At 41.5% G+C, this 24,900-nt stretch overlaps 2 protein-coding genes across 3 annotated transcripts in view; both read right to left on the reverse strand.

The window, feature by feature from the left end:
* Window positions 1–4,468: 4,468 nt before the first annotated feature.
* LOC134658361 (heat shock protein 68-like) lies at window positions 4,469–6,737 on the reverse strand. Of its 2 annotated transcripts, XM_063513990.1 has the most exons (2): window positions 4,729–6,737; window positions 4,469–4,695 (listed from the first exon to the last, which is right to left on the reverse strand). In XM_063513990.1, the coding sequence occupies exons 1-2, from the start codon at window positions 6,587–6,589 to the stop codon at window positions 4,580–4,582; spliced, it is 1,977 nt and encodes a 658-aa protein (XP_063370060.1). In that variant the 5' UTR covers window positions 6,590–6,737; the 3' UTR covers window positions 4,469–4,579. The 2 variants fall into 2 exon arrangements, with proteins under 2 accessions (XP_063370060.1, XP_063370059.1); XM_063513989.1 differs by having other exon boundaries at window positions 4,469–6,737.
* Window positions 6,738–10,793: 4,056 nt separating this feature from the next.
* The window catches only part of LOC134658322 (plasma membrane calcium-transporting ATPase 2), a 223,236-nt gene continuing 209,129 nt past the window's right edge, over window positions 10,794–24,900 (reverse strand). Inside the window, exons 23-24 of the mRNA XM_063513952.1 lie at window positions 14,639–14,707; window positions 10,794–11,989 (exon numbers count right to left, since the gene is read on the reverse strand). Coding sequence (XP_063370022.1) covers window positions 11,777–11,989; window positions 14,639–14,707 — 282 coding nt within the window. The 3' untranslated portion in view covers window positions 10,794–11,776. The remainder of the gene's footprint in view (window positions 11,990–14,638; window positions 14,708–24,900) is intronic.

Consider the following 24,900-nt stretch of genomic DNA (forward strand, 5'->3'; position numbering starts at 1 on the left):
CACTTTTTGTTTAAACTTAATTAGAGATATTATAAAAAGGATTGTTATTTTTTTAAATATTTTGTTTTAAAACTATGATAAACAATTGATCTAACCATGTCATTTGTTTAATTATCCGACTAATCCTGTAGAAATGCCGAACGTTCAAACTTAAAAAAGTCGTTATAAGGCTGACTACTGGTGCCTTTACCCTATTCAGTATGAGCAGGGCCGGATTAACCCTAAGGCAGAGTAGGCAACTGCCTATGGGCCCCGCCTCGGCTAGGGGGCCCCGGCGGCCCCGCGCCCGCCAAAAAAAAAAAAATATTTTTTTATGTTACCTACTTATACCTAATGTCCAATATCAGTTTCTCAGACACACAATCATCAAATGAGTATGTAAATTATGTTATTTTATAGCTTTTAAAGTCTGTAAATCGAGCTCGAATTTCAGGCTCCCGAGGGCCTAAAACCTCATTAATGAAACTTCGGCCCTCCGAGTAGTCCGAGTAACTCTTGTATGACACATATATTATTGTTGAGTAACATTTGACAATTGGTTCGCATCAGAGCGCTGCTTTGATTCATTGATTTCAGAAGCTTAGCCTTTTGCCTCGCATGAAAGCTCACCTCGCTGGTTATAAGTACGCTTTGGGCTTGTTAAGTATGTGGAGATTGCTGAGCTCGACCTTCAGCCTCACATTTTACCTCAATTTTTGGTTCGCCTACCAAATCTCTCCTTCAGCTTAGCCTTTGGCCTCGCTGCGCCAAGCTCGGCCTGCGGTCTCGCTTTTTAATACAATGGACATTGGTTGTCGTATGTGATCTAGCTGAGCTTATCCTGAAGCACGGCTTTGACCTCGCATGAAAGCTCACCTCACTGGGTAACTTCGGATTTTTAGGCCTTTTTAACACGCTTTCACAAATTTTTCAAAAAAAATTTCGCGCTCGCTGCGCTCGCGATTTTTATTGCTTTTCCAATTTACCCTGTACTTACATGCTATTAGTTTGACTGGTTAATGAATAATCATTTAAATACATGTAAAATCTTTATTATGTGTTAGGTTAATTTTAATCATGTGGCTCATATGGTCGGACAATCGCTGTTCAACCTCACAAAATATTTAACTACTTATTGAGAAAAAAGAGCTCTCCCCACACTGGACGCAAGGAGGAATCGGCAAAAACTAATATAAAAAACCTTTATGTCCACGCAAGAGCGAAAAAAACATTCGGCATGTTCGGATCGGCTCAACCGACACCTGAAGGTTGAAATTAAAACCGCAAACTTACTTGCCTGTACTGAACAACTGAACTTATGTATGCAGAATTAACTGTACGGGGCCCCCGAGCATTGCACTGCCTAGGGGCCCTGACATGCTTAATCCGGCCCTGAGTATGAGTATACCATGACATGCGCTGGTCCAGCATTACACCTAGATATTTCGTGGAGTTCAGAGTTTAGACTGTCACGGTTCATGAGATACTGCTTAGACAAACAGACGGACCGTGGAGTCTTAGTAATAGGGGCCCGTTTTTACCCTTTGTGTACGGAACCCTAAAAAAGTTATAATTTACATACCTATACCTACCTAAACTTAGATAGGTACGCAAAATGCGTAATAGTCAAAGTACAGTCGCCATCAGATATATCGGAGCGGCCGAGGTGCTCAAAAATATCTGAAAACGCACTCTAAAGGCTTCGTCACACAGGCGCGTTTTCCGGGCGGGGCGTGAGCGGGGCGCGCCGCTTTTACATATAAAACGCTCACGTCCCGCCCGGAATACGCGCCTGTGTGACGAAGCCTTAACGCCTTGACAATAGAGGCGTGTTCAGATATTTATGAGCGCCTCAGCCGCTCCGATATATATGATAGATAGATAGATAGATAAAATCTTTATTCAACCACAACTTACATGTTTTGTGACACAATAAATAAATAACAAGAGGCAAAAAGAAAGTTGACAAGAGACAAAAAGAAGAAAGCAACATACAATTTGACACTAATAGCAGTAATAGCAATTTACATATTCGAACGAGCGAGCGAAGCGAAGCGAAGTTCTTACATTCGACTTTGAACACGCGGCTGGCTAGCGGCACGTCTCGGCATTTCGATGTTTTTAAGCTGAACTGTCAGAAGATAGTTTGATACTCAATAACTTAAGTAAATTTGTTCTAATTTAAATAAAATTGGGTAAACGTGTAGTCGAGGGCATTATATTTTAGTCATTAAATTATGAGCAGGCCCGATCAAGAGTTTATTGAGCTAGAAGAGCTTAGAAGGCCAAAAAGCTGTTTGTGAGAGGTCTTGCTATTCTGGTCATTTTTTTGCAAGAAACATGGTCGAGTTTAGTATCAAATGAAAGTGCTCGACTTACACTTTTATAATATCGTTTTTAAATTTACCATTTTGAAATAATTAGCAAGATAAAAATAAAATAGAATAAACATAATACATGTATTTGACATTTGACAGGAAATATTTCGACTTAGCACAGATACAGTTTATTTTAATCTCTATGGTGGTGACTTAAATCCAGGGGAGGGACAGCCGTATACGAAGCCCTTTATTCGAAAAAATTGCGCCATCTATATTACTTAACGCTAAACTTGTAAATGGCGCTTCAAAATTGATGCAAAAAAGCAAATCTTGTCAGTAGAAAAAGACGCGAAACTCAAATTTTCTATGAGACCATATCCCTTCGCGCCTACATTTTTTCTACTGACAAGATCTGCTTGGCCAACTATATTATACATACTACTCTTTGCTTAAATCAATCAGTTAAGGGCTCCACAGACCTTGCAATAAATCCACGCGATCTTTGATCCATTGCCGCCTATAGAGCGACATAAAATAGTAGAAATTAAATAAAATGGAACTCAAAAATGTCCATACTAAATTGTTGCCATGTGTAAGCATTTTACGTCAAAAATGTGACAGTTACGTAGAAAGTGGCGCCCTCATTTATTTTCTATTATTATATGTCGCACTATACGAGTACCTAAGTAGGTGCAACAAAACAAAGTCAATCGCTATATAATTTTTGGTTAACCGCGAGTTCTCAGTTCGGGGCGAACTACTAGTTATTTTACCTAAGTAGAGGGTCATGTGTTGTGGTAAAGAATAGGCGCTGACTCAGCATAGATACTGCGGAGACCGCAGCGCTGATCTTCCGTCAGAACCTTAAATAAACCTACAGTAATGAACGACCAGTGCAGCGCCAGTCGATGTATGTATGAAATACGTATATATTTATATATATGTATTTATATGTATTTGTATATTTGTATTTGTAGATACTATAAATATTTGAAAAAATAGAATTTACTTACATAATATGTGTCGCGTAACGGTGTGGGTACAAACAAAGTATGACGCATAAGTTAGTACTTACTTGTTAATAATTTAATATTATAAGATTTATATGATGTGAACGCAAGTGGACAGGCAGCGATATTAGGTAACGGCAGGTAACGGCAGGTAATGGTGTGAGAGGTGGGGTTAGTTTAAGCACTTCGTTTTTGTGTTTCTAGTAAGTATTCGCCTAATTTGTTTTTAAATTGAGGTTTACTTTTTAATATGGTGGTGACAGTACCTAAAGGTTCCGTCACACAGTCGCGTTTTCCGGGCGGGGCGTTTTATATGTAAAAACGGCGCGCCCCGCTCACGCTCCGCCCGGAAAACGCGCCAGTGTGACGAAGCCTTTTATTTGATTGGCGTTTCCTAAAAATAATTGTGACTTGACTTGTATACTGTATAGGGTTTGTGCGGAAAGAGAAGAGTTGTGGAATGTATGGGGTCCAATCCAATACATTCCACGACTCTTCTCTTTCCGCACACTCTACCTACAAGTGCCTACAAGACTATTAACGTAAGGCCCGAGATACACTTGTAAGTTTTATTTACGTAAATAGGGACAAAGCTATTTGTTAGAATTAGATAAGTAACGATATCTCTCATTCTGTATATAGCTGTGTCCCCACTTTCGTAAGTAAAACGTACAAGTATATCTTGGGGCGAACGTATACAACTGTAACTACTGTAAGTACAGAAGCCACTAAATTGGTTACTGTACTGTGTCCGTTTTCGAGAGAATCGTGCATCCCGTTATGGGTGTTCTGTTATTGGTTATGAAGTTTATCCTTTTCCAAGACACTTTTTGATAAGAGGGACAGAGAAAAAAGTTTGCGTCTCTTAGCAGCAAAATAGCAAAGTGTCCTGCAAAAGTATGGATCTAGTTAGTTTTTAGCTATAAGTACGTTACAAACAAAGTCAAATATGTAAATTCGATAAATACCAATTGAATACCTATTCAACTATATTCTTTGAAACGTTCTTACATTCAGACATGAGCAAAAAGATTAGGTCATGTTAAATTCTATAGTATTAATTCGATCAATTTCATGCATGTACAAGTCCAGCAAGTAAGTTAATAGCTAATCTTTATGCTAATGTCCAGTCTACTTTTGAGTAAATAAAACAAAATATTTTAAAGAGGAACTCATACTTATTTATTAAACATAAATTACTTAAAATAAATCAGTCTTTGTACAATATTTACAAAATCAATTTGAAAATCCTATTACATCTAAAGAGGTTTAGTCCACTTCTTCAATGGTGGGGCCATCATTTCTGCTTTGGTATCCAGGCATGCCACCCATGCCTCCGGGCATTCCACCCATTCCTCCCATGCCTCCGGGCATTCCTCCCATGCCTCCGGGCATTCCTCCCATGCCTCCAGACATACCCCCGGGCATGCCTCCTTGGTTGCCGCCCGCGCCGCCGCCGTGCATCTTGGTCATCACCGGCGAGCACGCTCTCTGCACCTCCTTCAGCTTATGCTCGTACTCCTCCACCTCGGCCAGAGAGTTGTTGTCCAGCCATCTCAGCGCCTCCTCGCACTCGCTGCGAGCCGTGTTCTTGTCCTGCTCGCTCAGCTTGTCTCCCGCGTCGTCCAAGGCTTGCTTCACGCTGAATACATAGGCCTCAAGTTGGTTTCTCGCCGATACCCTCTTCCTCTGCTTCTCGTCTTCGTCCTTGTAGCGCTCGGCCTCGGCGAGCATTCTGTCGATGTCCGCCTGCGACAGTCTGCCTCTGTCGTTCTTGATGACGATGTTCTTGCTCCGTCCGGTGCTGTTCTCCTTGGCAGACACGTTCAGGATGCCGTTAGCGTCGATGTCGAAGGTGACGTCGATCTTGGGCACCCCTCTGGGCGCGGGCGGGATGCCGGTCAGGTCGAACGTGCCCAGCAAGTTGTTGTCCTTCGTCATGGCGCGCTCGCCCTCGTACACCTGGATGGTGACCGCCGGCTGGTTGTCCGAGTACGTCGTGAAGGTCTGAGACTGCTTGGTCGGGATCTTAGAGTTGCGTTCGATGATTTTGGTCATGACGCCGCCGGCCGTCTCGATGCCCAGAGACAAAGGCGACACGTCGACCAGCAACACGTCCTGGATCCTGGAGTCGTTGGATCCGCTGAGGATGGCCGCCTGCACCGCCGCTCCGTACGCCACCGCCTCGTCGGGGTTGATGGAGAGATTCAGCTGCTTGCCGCCGAAGAAGTTCTGCAGAAGGCTCTGGATCTTCGGTATGCGAGTCGAGCCCCCGACGAGCACGACGTCGTGGATCTGGCTCTTGTCCAGTTTAGCGTCGCGCAGCGCCTTCTCGACCGGCTCCAGCGTGCCGCGGAACAGATCGGAGTTGAGCTCTTCGAAGCGCGCGCGGGAGATGCGCGTGTAGTAGTCGATGCCCTCGTACAGCGCGTCGATCTCTATCGACGCCTCGGTGCTGGACGAGAGGGTGCGCTTGGCGCGCTCGGCGGCCGTCCGCAGGCGGCGCAGCGCGCGGGTGTTGCCGCGCAGATCCTTCTTGTACTTGCGCTTGAACTCGTCCGCGAGATGTTTCACTAGCCTATTGTCGAAGTCCTCGCCTCCGAGATGCGTGTCGCCGGCCGTCGCCTTCACCTCGAACAGCGAGCCCTCGTCGATGGTGAGGATGGACACGTCGAAAGTGCCGCCGCCGAGATCGAAGATCAACACGTTGCGCTCGCCCTTCAAGTTCTTGTCCAAGCCGTACGCGAGCGCGGCGGCGGTGGGCTCGTTGATGATCCGCAGCACGTTGAGGCCGGCGATGGCGCCCGCGTCCTTGGTGGCTTGGCGCTGCGAGTCGTTGAAGTAAGCCGGGACCGTGATGACGGCGTCCCGCACTGTCGTGCCCAAGTACGCCTCGGCCGTCTCCTTCATCTTCGTCAACACCATGCTGCTGATCTCCTCCGGCGCGAACCTCTTCGTCTCGCCTTTGAACTCGACCTGGATCTTTGGCTTGCCACAGTCGCTGATCACTTTAAACGGCCAGTGCTTCATGTCCGCCTGTATCTTCGGGTCGTCGAACTTGCGTCCGATGAGTCGCTTGGCGTCGAACACCGTGTTGTTGGGGTTGAGCGCGACTTGGTTCTTCGCGGCGTCGCCGATCAGTCGCTCGGTGTCCGTGAACGCGACGTACGATGGTGTGGTCCGGTTGCCCTGGTCGTTCGCGATGATCTCCACATTCCCGTGCTGGTAAACTCCCACACAGGAGTAAGTCGTTCCAAGATCAATTCCTACTGCTGGCATTTTTCGTAGATTGTCTTTAATAACTTCCTTTCACAATAACAATAATGTATCACGTAATAACTCGAGAGGTATTCACCACTCAACTTCTCCGTACTTTCGCTTTCGTGTTTAGTAATATACTGAATTCGCGCCAGAGCGCGCTAGCTTATATACCCCACCGCTAGCGGCCAATCACAGCCCAGCACTTTCTAGATAATTCTTGACAGTTGTTCGGCGGCCAATGGGGTCGATGTCGGGTCTCGGGTGTTCTCGACTGTTCGGTGTGGAAGAACAAGCTAGAACATACATCTCGCACGAGTTAGAAAGAGAACGACGAAAAGTTAGTAATGCCAGGCGTTAAAAAATACTTGACTTATACGATTTATTTTACCTACTTTTTATGTATGCATCAACGTTTATCAAAAATATAAAATGTGTATTAATATGATTTTTACTGTTTATTTTTACAGTGTTTAACCGACATACTATTTCAATTGTAAAAATTAGACCTTAAATGTTCCGTCACACAGGCGCGTTTTCAGGGCGGGGCGTGAGCGGGGCGTGTGCGTTTTATATGTAAAAGCGGCGCGCCCCGCTCACGCGCCGCCTGGAAAACGAAGCCTTTAAAGGTTCCGTCACACAGGCGCGTTTTCCGGGCGGGGCGTGAGCGTTTTATAAACGGTCCTAAGTTTTTACTTTATTTAATAAAGTTCAATTAGTTCTTGTGTACGATAAGTACTTTACTTTGCAAAATAAATACAATCAGTTCTTGCTTGTTTTGTAATGTAATTAATTAATGAATCTTGCTTAAATATATCATGTATCTGGAAACTTAAAATATGTTATCGTTATAATTATTAGCGAAAATATTATCTTTTACTGTGGTATCACCGACCTGTACAATGTTTGTTGCGTAGCATTGACATACGACGTAAGAAAAGAATAGCGATATGCTTCGAATCACATATCTGAACGAGACAGTGAATACTGAACAATTTCTAGAAATTTCGCGAAAGTAGTATGAATATGAAAGTTTGCTCAATTACTCAAATTAAAAGGTTTAGGGTACTTGTGAGGTATAATTATTGAAAGTATTGTCACGTATTGTGATATTAAAACCGCGACATTCATGAGATATTTGTTGTTTAAAAATCAATTATACGTTTACATCGCCATCTCGTGGCGAGTAGCGATACTTGTTGTTATGGAATGGAATAGCTGTGGCAAAGGATAGCGCTATATGATTGCCCACAAATCTGAAAGAGACAAGGATATTATAAAATCTACTTATTGATGATGGGACGGGAAAAAACTCGAAATTTCTGGAACTCGAAGCTTTTCACAAAATAATTGACCGAGCGAACGCGACGCGCGAGTGTAGCGGCTCTTATCTAATACTCATCGTGACTATTCTAAAAACCCCAAACACAGTTAGGTTGCCTTTTTTTATTACAGAGTTCCTATGGCCACCATTAAAATATATATCCAGATATTTTTATTTAAATTATCAGATCAGCTCTATGGTACCATAATATTGCATTGTCACCCGACTTAAATAAGTACAAATATGCAAATTTTCAGCTTCATTAATCAGAGGTCGGGAAGTGGGTCAAATTTAACTTGCAAGATTTGACCCGTACAAACATAACTATGTACATACTTACATAGGTACTTACACAATTAGGTACTTACATTGCAAGTTAAATAAAAGCTTGTAATAAAAACTCTCAGATCATATTAATTGTTCTTACTGGAACCAATACTGGAACCTGGAACCCAAAAAAAGTCAGTGTCTGTGAATATACCTTTGTGTGTTTTTTAAATATTACTTGTGAGATAAATTCTCAAAAGGTACCTACATGAAACAAAGCAACATTGTTTTTGTTTGTATTGAAAGCAACATTGGTAAAAAATAAAAAAAGTATATTTAGAGGGGTTTTTATACCGCGAGGTAAGAGTTCCTAACTGCATAAACAATTTAAAAAAAACTGCGTTTAGTTGTGCGCCTTTAAGGTTCCGTCACACAGACGCGTTTTCTGGGCGGGGCGTGAGCGTCTTATATGTAAAAGCAGCGCGCCCCGCCCGGAAAACGCGCCTGTGTGACGAAGCCTTTATTCTCATTGAACTTGGCCAGGCGTGTCTCACTCCGCGATTTCGTCGCTTTGCTACAGGTAGCTAAAAGTACATCCGTTCGGCCCCAATCTTGGGGAAAGCCATAAGCCGCGCGTGGCGCTGTCGCCACCTAGCGGCCATATCTGTGCTGATCGTAACAGACGTGTTTTGTTAGAGTGAGTTTTCTGTACTTAGTACTATTATTTATTCTGTGACTTAGCTCCCATCTTCACGATTTAAGAGGTATATGTTACACCGCCATCTCGTGTCAAGTAGCGCAATCTGCATACATACTCACCTTCCATGCTGTTTGTTTTTTTTACCTCTCAAAGGTATCACTAGATGGCGTTGTATTCAACACTATATGAAACGGGCTGAAATATGTTTTTGGCAAAATATTTATTTTTGGTACAAGCTTTTAGCATTGACTGCACTTTTCTTTCCACAGACAACTAATACTCATCGAGACCATTCTAAAAACCACGTGCTGCGTGTCTTCGCTAATACATGCTAATACCGAGCGTAAACGATTCGCATGTTGGATACGCACCCAGTGCGGAAACATAAACATACATACATACTCTATACCTGGAATCTACCTTAATAAAATGTTATTCGGTTTTCGGTTGAAGCCCTCGTAAAGTTTCTTGTATAGTGAGGTAAGCAGAGACATTAACTTTATTAAGGAGATCGCTCCGTTCGCAGGGGAAACTTGCGACTATCGAAGTTGCCAGGTTTCATATATGTACATATTTTATTACGCTTTAGGGTACACACAAATAAAACTACACAGTTAAAAACAATAAAATAGATTTTCATTTATTGTGAGACGAAAAATACAACAATGGGACTTATTACCTAAAATGGTTAGTGGCAGACTGTTGTGTCGAAACAATTGATTGTCGGGTCGGGCGGCGCCGCGTCGCGACGCGCGCCTCTAAAGCTTTGGATTCCTCCGAAAACGGTGCCGTCATATTACGGCCGCTATATAGCGTTGACTGACGTCACTAGAACGTTGTCTATGTAAACAAGATGGCGCGGTTTCCTAGACGGCGTTACGTTACGTTGATTGTCAACGTAACGTAAGATGATGGCCGTCATGACGGTGTCGATAGTTTCGTGAACGTTTTATTAGATAGCGGTGACGCCATTTTGAATAAATGACACGAGATTTGAATAAATGATTCCGTACTACGATTATTTTCCTCTTCTGATGATATTTCATCCTCCAAGTAAATTATAGATGATCAAGCAAATCTTGTCAGTAGGAAAAGGCGCGAAATTCAAATTTTCTATGGGACGTTATTCCATCGCGCCTACATTTTTCAAATTTGCCGCTTTGACCTTGGTGGATGACGGTGTGTTATGACGCCGTGGTACTTTCCACACGTCGCCACCTTAAAGACGGCCGTATTTTGCGGCCGCTATATGACGGCACCGTTTTCGGAGGAATCCAAAGCTTAACACTACAGTACACTCCTAATTTATGTCTTTCATTGGGTAACTCGTGGCTCATAACGAATATCAACGAAAATATATATAAATACACAAACCATGATCTCTATTCACTGAAATCATAGCTATACTTTTAAACATGTGAAGTTTCAATAGTTCATTTCTTTAACTAAGTTTTTTAAAAAGGCTTTATTGATTTGAAGCTAATACTTAATTACTTACAAGATTGTTTAGTAGTTTTAATAGTAGTCGCGGGACGGGCCCCGCCGTCGTGGATGGGCGTGCGGCCCCGGAACAAAACGTAACAACTCTCAATACCGCTACTATGAAACGTTCTATACAAAATTGAACATTGCCGCTTCGCTAATCGTTTACTAAAACAAGATGGCGGCGAGCGGCGACTCGGTCGAACTCGTCACTAATCGATTAAGTACATGTCTTACGTTATAAGTTGAAAATGCCACTGCTGCGATCCTACGTCGCCTATGTCTGGGGCGCGCGGGCACTGGCGGAGGCCGGGGGCCGCGAGGCCGGGCGGCGACCGCGAGCTCCCCGCGAGGCCGAGATCCATCCGAGGTCCGCGCCCCGCGCGAGGCCCCGAGCCTCCACCAGTGTGCGCGCGCGCTTCGCTATTGCTCATAGAGAAAAAATTCCAAAATCAATTCGTTACACCGTAGACTATATTTTGTTTAATAAACTTGAAGTATTTATCAATAATCAATAAGTACATTATAATAATTGAATAATTAGTATTTTGTTTCATAAGAGATACTAGCATTACAAATAAATACCTTCAGCTATACAATTTAATGTTTATTTCTATTTATATAAACATTTTGAAGATGTTTAAGTGGACTACGTCGGTTTATACACAAGAGTGGTCGTTTCTTGTATAGAAACTAGTTGATGCGTCTACGCTTCGAGATATGACTTAAATGTATACTTAGATTTAGGGGGAAAATGTCGTAAAAACAAAAAGAAAAGTTATTGAAATTTATAACAAACACCTTAACTAATACTCAATGTAATAATTTAGTCAAAGTATATATATATATATATATGTATATATGATGAATACATAGATGTGTGCGGCGTGGCGGAGGCCGCGGGCGTGGTAACAAATGAAACGGTTTATACAAGATCCGGAGCCCCCCCCACCTCGCGTCCAAGACAAAAGCAATACAAAACATTTCATTCCGTGTAAGAGATGACACGATGGTATGCGAAAAATTTATTTTTTTTCAAAAAACACACGCCCATTCGCTCACCCTTGCGCTTAAATCTAAAATTAATAATTAGACAATATTTTTATTTGTTCAACAGACGCGCGCTAACGCACGCGTATTATAATAAAATATTTTCAAAACAATCGAATAATTAAACACACTAGTTAACAATATAACTTATGCTCAAATACACGGGCGGGCTGGCCGCGGCAACCATACTCGAACCAAACGAAACGATCCTCGTTCTGTTTAAAAATATGATTTTATACACAATCGTTTTAGCATATATAATAATCATTACATTAGAGCGATGGCAGCGTAACGGTCGGGAACGTCTCTGGGCACGGTCGGGCGCTATAATACTGTTATCGCTAATTTATTGCATCCGTGAGCGGGGACCGTGGGGGTGGCGGCGTTAGACGGCGGTCTCGGTGTGCGAGTGGGACGACAGGCGCTCCACGTCGATGTCGTGCGGCGCGAGCGCGTCGCGCGTCTCGTACTCGACGCTCGACGAGTGCGAGAAGCGCTTGCTCAGCGCCGTCTGCTTGCGCAGCGCCTCGGCCAGCGCGGCGTCCGCCAGCGAGCCACGCGAGTCCAGGCCCTGCCGGAACGCGTTCACCACGCGGATCTGCGCCCAACCAACACGTTAGTCAGAGTCCGGAGCGGCGCACGAGCGGTGCTCTCGCCTCGATCCCCGGTTATATGCCGGCCGGTGCCGTGCCGGATCGGAAACACAGAGAAACACCCCATTCGTACTCGTCAGTGAGCACGAACGGCTAGTTTCCAGGTGGAAGCTATTGAAATACCGAAGTGTATAATTTTTGTGTAAGACTGCCGATTGAAGAGTGATTAGAACTGATGATAGAAGTTGGTGAAGAATTATAAGGCCGGCATATAACCCGTCCCAGCGACCACCAGCCGTTCACCCAACTCTCGTGTTTGAACAAAGATTGTTATCACAACAAACGAGAGCGGGCACGGGAGGGCGCTTGGGATCGAGGTTCGTTCTCACCTCCAGGTGCGAACACTTGGCTGCTCTGATCCGAATCTAATTTTGTGTCGGAAACTAGTTGCCTTTCTAGGTCTATTTGTCTATAGTGACGTGCTATGTACACTTGGCACCATCTAAAGCCAATTCGGATCAGAGAGCCAGTATTTTGAGAGCAACACGGGTGCACGCCGGTTCCGTCGCCGTCAGTCGCGACGAGACCGGGAGAAAAATTAGTAAAAACATAAATTGAAGCACACCGAGCCATAAAAAAGGCGGTAAAGCAGGTAATTCAAAATTCCAGTCACAGATACGAAGGTCGAGCCGGCGGGGCCGGTCATGCAGTGATTCGATCGGGCCTGCCCACAACCAAATTGGCAAGAGTTATGGCTGCAATCTGTCAAAAGACGCTTTAAGATCTCAGAGCTTTAACACTAGTTTCTGTAATTTGGCCTGATGTGACAGCTTACATCCAAACGTTGCGAATTCAGTTGTATAAGCCTCGCAAGGGTAATCTTCCGTCGCTGCTCCTCTGAATACAGACATCGTCGTTGGGTGCCAATAGTGTCGAGACGTGAGCCTGTCGTGAGCATGCTGGCGGTGCATTAGCGAACAAGTCTTCACGCGGCCGAGATCAGCCATGAAATTCGAAAATACCTACTGTTAGATACAGAGATGTATTTTTGAAAATCGGCCAGACGCAGCCCGCGAAGCGATAGCTAATGCAAGGCTCAAGTCAGAGCGATTAGTCTGATTCGTAAATGTACCAATCCTCAAGTATGGGATGGTAGATTGCCGGATCAAGCTCACCGTCCAACGAGCCTGGAGCCTCTGTGACTGTATTTGGAGATTGACCTCTTCTATGCTACTCGCGACCAAGCTATGGAACTGCGATGCCCTATTATACACACTATGCATTACGAAGCAACATAGAACGCCTGATTCAAGGTCCCATGAACGAAGCATGGTATAAGCGTCCTCGAATGACAATGAGCCCTTATCAGAGTCGGAACCTAAAACATCACAATCCAAAGCATTCGCTCATGAAGAAAGAAAACACTAGAAGCTAATTTAATGGTCTATTTATTGTGATTTTAAAAGCTTTTATGTTATCGTTTTCCAATGAATTGGTAGAACCCCACGATTTTTAAGTGCATTAATGTGAGGCAAATTAATTTATAAATACTATATGAATGATGCAACAAAAATTTAAAGCGATATGCTATTTGATGAGACAACAATTGCTAGAAGAAATAACACTAAGTGTATTAGCCCGAGTGGACGCTCGAAGCGGAGCGTTCGGCGGGGCGTGCAGCGTGGCGTCGGGCTTACGCGTGATGTGAGCAGCGTGCACTAAGGCCACTCCTATACGCTTGCATTTGTTTAACATGCACGCCGCACGCCCTGCCCCGCTGCACGCCCAACTTGAGCGTCCACTCAGGCCTTACACTAACAGCGCTTTAACGAATGCTTATAAATATTTAAGAATTTACTTATGAAGCGATGGTCATCTAAGGACGTGATAAAGATTCTGCGATATTTGACTAAGATAAGTATTCTAAAGTTCCTAATAGTATTTAAAACTATAATTAATTTCATGTCTATTGATTAAGATTGACTAAAAATATACAATGGAATGTTTAGATTAAGATTGAAATACTTTTTGCAAAAGAATATTCTTAGTTACCTACTTAACAATTCTATAATACAAGTTCCTGACTCCAGAATCTAGTGCTCAAATAATTATTGACACAACATTAAGATAATCTTTCACGACAATGTGGAATGGAATGGATGTAAAAATGGATTACAAATACATGCATTTGGATACATGCATGAATGCGAGAAGCATGCGACACTGACCTTCGGTTTACGCCGCGGCTGCAAAATGTCCTTAAATGGCGCGATCGGTTTACTTGTACTTTACTAAATAAATTCTGGTATTTTATCCGCTTACGGTGTAAGGTAAATGTACTAGTGCTCGACATGCTAATGCCCAATAGATGGCACCCTGCTGTCACCTCTATTGACAATGCCTTAAGTTTCAAGATGACATGTACTGGGACCGACGTACGCACCAGTACGTTTACCATATGCCTTGTTTATAAGTTATAACCGATCGCGTCGACTTTTACCGACAAGCAAAACATAAAGGCCAGAGTTAGAGACAGTGGACTGGACAGAAAAGTTGTAGTATAGACAGAGTATTAGAGAACATATAAGAAACGTAAGTAAAACCGAACAAAAACGAGATGTGAGTGAAAGCGTCGCCATTATTATATATCTTACAGCCTGGTCGGTTGAAGTCTTGCTGTACGGGACTGGGATCAAGCGTTCCTGTAACTCGCCACCTATGACCTTCGGTGTGCAAGTGGGATCATGGAAAAGAAAATAAAAACGAGAACATGAAGGAAAACGTCACGAAGAAGAAGTCGTAAGTATAAAAAATAATATACAGATCTGGTCTGAACAGGCGCTCTCTACCTTTGAAACATTTAAGTACTTAGTTTGTATCTAGAAGTAAAAGGTACTACGGAAAGAGCAACACTCTTAAGTATCCATCGGTGGACCGTATGCCTTTTGTAATAAGGTTTATGAACTGTCAACCTGCAGTGTGGGCGATGGTACCCATGGTTGTAGTGAGCGCCTGCTCCGATCCGTGATTGTCACGAACGGAAAGTGAACATCAGAAAGATCTTCAGGGACTGTACGAAGCTTGTGCCTCGAAGCGATGCTCGGGTTCAAATGAACAGAATGTAGAAATAAAATACATAAAACGCAGGGTTCCTCCTATACCTTAAGAAGCACATTCATGGGGTGTGCACTTACAAACTATTTTATTTCCAGGACTCCTTGGCCCTTTTTAAACGTCGACATAATCATAAAAAAATTACAATAAAACATTGATGTACATCGAACATTTATTTCCTAACGTGGTCCTGAAAGTTGGTGAAGCGTTGGATTTTTGTTTTTAAAGTTTGTATGTGCGAGTGTGTGTTTGTGTGTCGGACGCGTCCGCCCGCGCCGTGTGGCTGTCTCTGTGTCATGCGACTGTCTCTGAAGCACACAAATCATGTTTCACCGAAGTGGCTCACATACCAGAACTACATTGATGTCTATCTATACTAACTACAGAATAAGCTTTGTGAATTGGCTGCAAAATTATGATTCGAATAAAAGAAAAACATTTAGAAGCGCTCTGTGTACGTGTGAAGCGCTAGTAGAGCGTACGTGCTGGATCGTAGTTCAGCATGTATCTAGTATTCTAGGTGTGTTAGTGAGGTTGCCAGTGAGGCATGCAGCTACAAGCGCCAAGCTCTACAACTATATAGCGCACGACACTCAGCGCCGGGCGGCCCCAGCAGTTACCTTATAACGCAGCTCCGAGGCACAGGGTGAAATGAAAGTTACTTTGGAGTACAGATACTTTAATACTAAAGTTTAAGAGACAAGAAGCTTCAGAGTTAACAGAGTACCGGGCTGTCCGGTTCAAGTGACACTTCACTCTATTGGGCGACGCTCGCCACTATAAGCGTAATTATTAAATTTTTGAAAAATTCCAAGTTTATATTTTAAAATCTAAATTTTTTGGTGTACACCAAGACACGAATTTTATTTTTTTATCTTTTGTTTTTGTTTAAATTTAAATATAACTACCATACCTTAACAATTAAGTAGCAGGCAATGATTTGAATCTACACGTGTGCATTATAAATTTGCGATTCGATACATAATATAGTATATTTAATATAGACGGTATTATACTTAACATGTATACATTGTCAGTTCACTATATCCCTCATAGTAGACGGATAGTTAAATTTGCTTGAAATTAGAAACTAAAGTAACTAAAATGAAGGTGAAATCAAAGATAAGGTGATGAGTATATCTATAGATAGGAAAGTATGGAAGACCAGAGTGGTGGTGTAGTGTACTTAAGACAGTGGGGCCCGGTGACAATGACAACGTCTGTCTTGAGACCGAAGTAAAACCTAAAGACACATTTTACGACGGTCTCATGACGAGGTGTTGCCATCAGCCATTACCGAGCCTTTAGAAAGGAAAATCTAATAATCTCAGCGCATCATTATGTGTTCCTTCAGCCGTAGTTAGTCCATGCAGAGTGCTACCAAACCTCCATCGTCTTGTATTCAAACGCAGCGCTAATATACTTAACTATTAATAAAATAAATTAAAGAGTAAGTCAGGTGACTGTGTATATGCTGTGGGACATATACGGGGTACAGCTAGTTCACACAACATACATTACTATGAAACATTCATTAACTAGACACGTAACATTCGCAATCAACTCCTGGGCTGTGACCGCGAAAATCCAAGTTCGCAAATTTCGGGCAACTATCTCTGACACTCTAATTACGCCTTGGAGTAAAAGAGAAAGTTACCCGAAATTTGCGAACTTCGGTGTTCGCGGTAGGCCCTCTGACATGACAATAGAAAAACAATCTATCGCAATCTTTCGGCCAACGTACAACACAAACATATAACAAGCAAATTTAATTATCATACCGTTAAACGTATATAAAAGCACTTGACTAGCACGTATTTGTGAGTTTGTTTTTTATTTTTATAAAAATGGCACATTCTTTTTTCGCGTATCATAAATTATCAATTTAGTACAACACATAACAATATATTATTTTGTATATTTGTTACAAAAAGACAAGTTTTAAGAATATTTACAGAAAGGTTTTTTTTAGAAAAACAATACAAAATAAATAATTTTATCATGTCAACAAGGTTTCCGTAGCGGATCGTCGGTTAATCTACAGGTGCACCATATTTATATATAAATCTATAAAATAATTTGCGAATCTCTAATGTCCTTACTCTAATACTTTTAGTAAACAATTAATCACTTCTTAAACTACGCTTTACATTTTTAGAATCTTTAAAACGTTTTTATATTTTAAGTAACTTGGTTATTTTAGAAAAGGAGTATTTATGTTTTGTTTTAAATATTGATGGCTTTGAATTTCGAACTCGCCATCGCTGGCCGTTTTTGGGGCGTTATTTAATCATCGCTTTGATGCGATACGGGGCTGAGTGCCGGGAGGGAGCTGCCGCCAGACTGCACGCTGATTCTTCGGTGTTCCGCCAAATAATTATTGACAAATATCCTGCGACCGGCCATTATGTCCGCCTTTTGCTGTAAACAACGACGGCCCGTCAGTGTCGCCGTCTCACTGCTCCGTGGCCATTGCGTTCGTTAAAAATAAAATACAAATGGCATTCCAAAACCAATTTTTTATTATTTTGAGACGTTTTAAAATAAACCGTTAAAAGAACGACGTTTAGAGTTAGTAATACTAATGCAGATAGGAGTTTAGCTTGGTTTTAAAATGCCAAAACTAGTTACTAATAGGGAAGAAATTGCTGTTAGTAGAGTAAAAAGGTTTTTTAGAAAGCAGTATCGCTTGTGCCTGTTTGTCTAGGGGAGTAGGGCATTCACTAGCTGGGTCGGGCGGGTCATCCACAGCAAACACTAATATATAAAATAATATAAAGAAATATAAATACCGTGTGGAAGCTATACTACGCATGTAAGTCCGGTATGTGAGCGATCGCGATGCTTCGGCCGATTTGGTGGATCAAATGCTATTAGGTATCGAGAAAAAAAAAACTCGGAAATAATTTTAAAGTTTTATTAAGAGATTTATATATCTTGGTCGTTTATAGTGCCGGTTAAGTATGCATTTTTAACAATAAATAAAAATACTATCATTATTAACTTATCCATAAGTACATACACAACCGAATCAATATGAACTAATAAAAAAATTAAGCAGTTTTAATGATATCTGTTACTTATTTTTCTAGTTTTGGTAGTAGTGGAGATTATAGTAAAGCATTTAATTATTTGTTTTATATATCTGCTTAAATACTATATGTGTTGGAAGTTTAGAAGGTTATTGTGATAAATTATATTTTTAGGTCTACGTTATTAAACAGTAATACACTATTTCAAATCAAAACATAACCTTAGATCTTTTTGAAAGCCCTGATAACTTGATCGACACGTTATCAGAACTTTGAATCAGACATCTACTTTAAAAAAATACAATAAGTGCATACTCACAGACATATCTGTACATGCAAAACACTGTAACATAAGCATCAAATCACACTTTAAATGCGAAGCAAAAATAATAAGAAAAAACAAAAAACAACATTTGTACCAAAAATTAAAACAATTACACATTTTATCAATGTATACCCAGTACTTACAATCTAAGTGTGAAGCCGCCATTTTGTTGAAGACCATTGACAAAATGGCCGCTCGGTATCATAAAAGCTTTATGGGGACAACCGCTCATACAACGATCGGTCAATAGCCGCGAGGGCTCCGTTTACTAGTACTAGTACTGCACCTAGAGTACTGTACTGTACTGCGCATGCGACTAGGTACTTACAGCGACGCCTAGCGAGCCCACCTAACTTACCGTCAACATCTGAAAAGAGCGACATCGCTAGAATTCTCTCCCCACCCAACTAACAAAGAAAATGCTATGGAATTTGTTTGAAAATTTATTTCAATTCAATGTAAATAGATCTCGTAACATTAGCAAAACCAATTTGTTTATTTAAATAGGTATACATTTTGATAGCTCTTTATTTCCTTGTAAGCGTGATGTGTGTTATTCATACTAAACTTTAGGCGCGTATACGGCCGTTCGCTACGGCAGAGCAGAATGCATTGGTCTCCCAGCTTCGAGGAGTCGGGTTTGTGGTCCCAAAATTTATTATGAAACAAAACACGTAGGCTGCATAGTCGCATAGCTCGAGTCCTTACCAACAACGTTATCGTAAAACATACTACTGCCACAATAGCTAGTGAGAGTCGAAATATTTAAAAAGTTTATTAAAATTTTAGTAAAATCTCAAGTCTAAGGAAAGTTACAATTTTAAAAAGGAGTTTTATATAATTTTTCTTTACAATAGCTATACAAAATATCACTGCTCCGATATACACACAGATGCACTCCTCATATGTACAAGTACGCCTCGAGGAGGCCACGCGAGTAGCTCGCCCGAACACTAAACTATGCGAGTCGTCAACTAGTAGAATCTCAAACACTATTGAATTATTAACATCAACGTACAAAATATGTATTGAAATGTACAGGCACTGCGCTCAGGCCACAGCCTGGCCGGTCTATCCTCTATTCGGTTTATTGCTATCGACTACCTACCTCTAAAAATTTCAACACTTAATAAAAATTCTTAACGTACTATAAATTAAGATTTAAGACTGACTTAAATGAATAAACCGTTTTAAAGCATAAAATATGCGTCGATTAATCGAGAAGGCGAGAGATTACGCGGAGATTAGTCGTTAAGTACGATCGGAGCTCACCGACTCGCGGCAACAAACAAAATATCGAATAAAGCGGGGCCTCGCCCGGGGAAGTAAAACGTGCCAGGTGAAGGTGTGTTGTGCGGTGTCTGTTAGAATATGGTGGTCTCAGTGCGGGCGGGCTGGTCGGCGTCCTCGTCGATGTACGGCACGTCCGCGGGCGCGGCGCGCAGCCGCGAGCGCAGCCCCGCCGCCGAGTGCGCCGACAGCCGCTCTTCCAGGTCCTCGAGCGTGGACTTGAAGGCCCGCACCACCCGCAGCTGCAACCAACACAACCCTCCAGTGCCCGCCCCTCCCCCCCTCCCCTCCGCCCGCGACACTCGCGTGAGTGTGGTGTGGATTACCGCGATGCTGTATTCAGAGTTACGTCGTGACTATGCGACGGCTAGTAAAACGTGGCTACGACATGCAACTATCGAACCCTGCTTCTCTGGACCGGTGCCGGATAGTGACATGCTCGCGTATAGAGGATTTTAAAAAGTGCTAGCGATCGTTCGAAAACAATGTGGTCTCGGAGGAGTCTAGATGACAAGCGGGGCGATGCTGGACGTGCTGGACGACACGCGGGACACACTACCGGAAAGTGGGGGGGATGCATAACAGACGACAGAGCTATGGAGAACTAGGTGAAGTCTACGACACTCTGCTCGGGAAGAATCTAAATCCTGAAACTGTTAATGGGGGTCTCACCTGCTCCCAGAAACAATTTGAGAACGCGGGGACGGGTGGTTAGTCGGCACGGCCGGGTGTTAGGCCGGTCGGTTAAGTCGGGATGGCCGAATGTGCGGCAGAGTGTCGCAACCCCGCTACTACCTACTCGTACTCGTACTAGAGTGGTACCGTGTGCGCTCGCCGCCGGCGCCGGGCGGGCGCGCCGCCGCGCCGCCCCTACACCTCGGTCTCGAGCGCGGCCCGCGGTTGCCAACAACAACGGTCTCGCTCTCCGGGCCACTCGGGACCGTCCTATTCATGAGCGCGGTTAGACACGACCCGAGGACCGCTGCACGCGGGCCGCCGGACGAACGTCATCGCTTTTAAACAACGGTTTTTGTAAACTGAAATAGATGTCATATACGAAAGAAAATGCCAGTGCCCGCGCCTGGGATCGAACCGGCGCCTTCTGCATTCGCGGCAGACGCCGTAGTCTCTAGGCCGATCACGGTGGTATCGGTCGAAATCTCGAGTATATGCAATCTTTTTGAAATACTAGACGCCTTTGGCCATATTTCTAAAGGCGAGCACAGTACAAAAAGAGACGATTGAAATATCTAATTGATCAAAATTTGATTATTGTTTTTGCAAACAAAAATGTGAGGTCGCATGGCGACTCTATTACTGTTAAAATAGTGCAAACTTTAAACACACGGTGGAACGACTTTATCGTCGTGTTTCTAATATTTTTATATATTATTAATGTGCAACTAATAACTATATACCTATATTTTAAAACAGCACAATCTAAGATAAAGCTAAGGCTAAACGATATATGACTTTTCACCCCAAACTTACTGTATTTTCAAGTGATTGATATTTTAATAGCCATAAAATTATATGTGCAATAACCCAAAATGTATGCTGTAATTATATTTAGTTTTTTTATAATATTAAATTATCTAGTTTAAAAGAATTACCTAACTCTGGTCTCTAACTCAAATTAAAATAAAGAAATACGACCCAGAAATTATCAGTAATCGAATGTTTATTTAAAAGCAATGACGTCACGGTCCTCGATCGGGTAATGTTGGTATGTATTAGTGAAGAGAACAGTTAATAAGTTTACAATCCATGTCCCACACCAGTCCTCGCAAGCAGGCCAACACGGTATAAACAACCTGTATGAAAACAACCAAAAAAACGGAATGTGTATCGTGTTGATGCGTGTAAGGCCGCAGCCGTGTCACGTGATACGAATATGACCGAAGAGTGCCGAATGAACTGAGAGAAATAAATAATAATGGAAATAAACGATTCGGGAGCGTTCGAGGCCTTTAGCTACCCTGGTCGGAAACTACGCCTAGAGACGAGGAGCCTATAATGGACGGGAGGGTTGAACGATGTTTGAACGCCGTACGGTTAATTTTTCCACTGTATCGTGGCTCGCATTTTTGACGACGGTACTTATGCTAGGAACAACTAACATGCTTTTTTAATTTTCTAGTCCTAGGACCCAAGGATACGGAACGATTTTTCTCGTTTCACAACATACAATTGTGTAAATATTATTTCGTACACACGAGCTTACTTCTTATAGCAAAGCGGATCAAATGCGTTCTCAACAAGCGAAATTACTGGTATTTGCACAACTGTATTTTAACAAAAAAAAAAAAATTAAAAAGCTACACAGAACCACTTGGTTACGGCTCTACGTACTCACCGCGCTGCGACGCCGCCCCTAGTACACATACGACACTACATCAAGCCTAACTGAGGCAAATAAACATGTAGGCAACGCCAGCGGCCAAGGCACTACTCACGACTTGACGCTTGACCCACCTGAGGAGCACTGAACACGGCTCGGGAACACACAAACAAACAAACAAAACAAAAAACAAACAAAAACACAAAAACATTGACAACAACACAACGGCAAAGGAAAGGTCGACCGACTGTTACGCTGTTAGTGAGCAACCGGCATGCTCTAAGGTTCAAGTATCCACGCCACACTCAAATAAAACGTTTGCAGTAACTCAAATACGGAAATTATTGACAAAATAATAATAATAGTGGGATGTAGTAAATGAATCGTTACTGCGTGTTCTCAGTTAGTCGCGGCCGGCGGGAGGCGGTGGCGGGTGGCCAGTGGCTCCACAAGCAAAACACTATCCTCAAATCAAAATAAAAAACAGACAAAAATAAAAACAGAAAATCAAACTTAAAAAAAAACAAACAGTCAGTATGACTTAGAGTAAAATAAAAGATAGATAAAGAGACAGTCATATTCATACCGCGATGTGGTGTTGAGTGATCTATAGGTATAAAGTCATATTAACTGTTTGGGCGCGAGGGATAAGTAACATCTTCACAGCTACGCATGCCAATGGGTACAGTGGGGTTCAGTCAACTCAGTATAATTATAGTAAACCAATGTACATACTAGAGAACGGGAAGCGTCAAGGCGGTAGGAATCATGCGCGGTTCTACCGCCCGGTACCATGACATAATACATACCAATACATACAGATATCATATTATATATATTATATTATATACGTCGACCCCACGAAGAATAGACGAAAGAGAAAGTAAAGGGGGTAGATAAAAAATATGTCATGAAACCAGGCACTGGGGTTAATAATGAAGATAGATTTTTGAAAAATAAAATCTAACACAAGTATTGCTCGGTTGCCAATTTATAAATTTTTATCTGTTTATTTTTGAGAATTAGCGATCGAGCAAGTCAAACTACGTTAATAAATGGGCCAAAACATAATATAGCGTTACTACTGTATATTACTTTGTAAAGTGTTTCTCTGTGTAGGTATAAATAAAATAAAATAACTGTCGTAAAAGAACAGAAGTATAGGAGAATGAAATAAAAGAGTAAAATGAGATTGAAAATAACATAAAATAAATATAAACAAAATAATGAAACGTATAATTTTGAAAGTTTGAATTTAGAATTTACTGTGTTGGTTTTTTTTTATTAAAAAATACTAGTGACTCCGGCTTACTCCAATAAAAATGTGTAGAAATAATTCAGTAACTATTTGTTTCTATGACGATATATGCTATATATGGATGCATAGTATATTGAAAATGGTGGTATTATTCGGTTTGTATGCAAAAATAGTAAAAGTATACATAAATGGAGAATATAACGGTAACTTAGCGTCCGGATGCCCAACGTATCCGCTGTGTTGACCTGTCGGCTTCATGTACTTTACATAACAGCTGTAAACTCACAACTTATCCCTCTTTTTAAGCACGAACATATTTCTGCCACTCCTATTTATTTTCTGTTTCTCATATATATACTGATTTTCATTAAATTCCATATAGAATATATATTTAATTATTGCGCTAGCAGATCGTTATAGATCAAAATACGAGGCTGGTGCAATAATTAATACCCTAATTTTTAAAATTATACAAGAATATCATCACAACACTTTTATTTTATTCAGTCTTTAATTCACAGCCAAAGTTATGATGTGATTCTTGAACCAGCAACGTCTATGTGCAAATAACGACCATAGATAAATATATATAACTTTTTATTTGCAGTAAGGCGTTAGAAAGGTCTGCGTCCAGGAGTCAATATATTGACTAAGGGACGCAGAAATGCTTTCAAATCTGAGTTAAAGTAAATTTAGACTTTATGCCAATTAGAATATGGTCGACTTTATCTCAGATTTGAATAATTGTATGTGTACCCAATGACGATCAAAGACAGATCTTTGACCGAGATATATATATAGATATGTATATATATACCAACATTTATCCCATACTGTGGAGTGTGCCTACACCTCCCATTGCACATGTAAAATGTCACTGAACCCATGACATTTTTACGTAAAATGCAACATATATCCCCTGATTAATTCAACAATCTTTGTATTATTATAAAATCAAATATTTACATAAATATTTTCTACGAAAAAGTAAAAAAGTTTAATGCTGAGCTTGTTGAATTAATACTGCAAAGCTAGGACGAAAATATCGGACAAGAACATTTAAAAAAACTTATTACCGCGTAAAAATGCGATATTTAAAACACTAAATACCTCAATTCGCTACTAATACTGATTTTAAGTTCGTTCCAATTATTTTACAGTCTTTTGGTAGCGGAACAAAGCCAAGTATTAGGGCTTTTGTTTTTTGTTGTCCCCTACATTTTTTTTTCAAATTTGGGATTTTTTATGTTATTTCTACTCAGAATCACGAGCTCTTTCTATCCTAATAGGAGAAAAAAAGTATCCTAAGGTTTTTATTTCCATTACGTCACCATTTTTCATAGACTTTGTATGGCGGTCGCGGAATGGAAAGATCGAAAATGTATGGAAATTTTGGGACACTTTTTTTCTCTATTAGGATCCGTGATTCTGAGTAGAAATAACATAAAAAAATCCCAAATTTGAAAAAAAAAAAGTGTAGGGGACAACAAAAAAAACGCCCAATAGCATTTTATTGCAAGGCCATAATGGCCACTTTATAGTTTTTCCTGCAGTAT

Source organism: Cydia amplana, chromosome 22, assembly GCF_948474715.1.
Source record: "Cydia amplana chromosome 22, ilCydAmpl1.1, whole genome shotgun sequence".
Classification (NCBI taxonomy): domain Eukaryota; kingdom Metazoa; phylum Arthropoda; class Insecta; order Lepidoptera; family Tortricidae; genus Cydia; species Cydia amplana.

Bases quoted from the DNA above. Each gene is read 5' to 3' on its own strand.
- LOC134658361 (XM_063513989.1), bottom strand. From the start codon at position 6,589: ATGCCAGCAGTAGGAATTGATCTTGGAACGACTTACTCCTGTGTGGGA.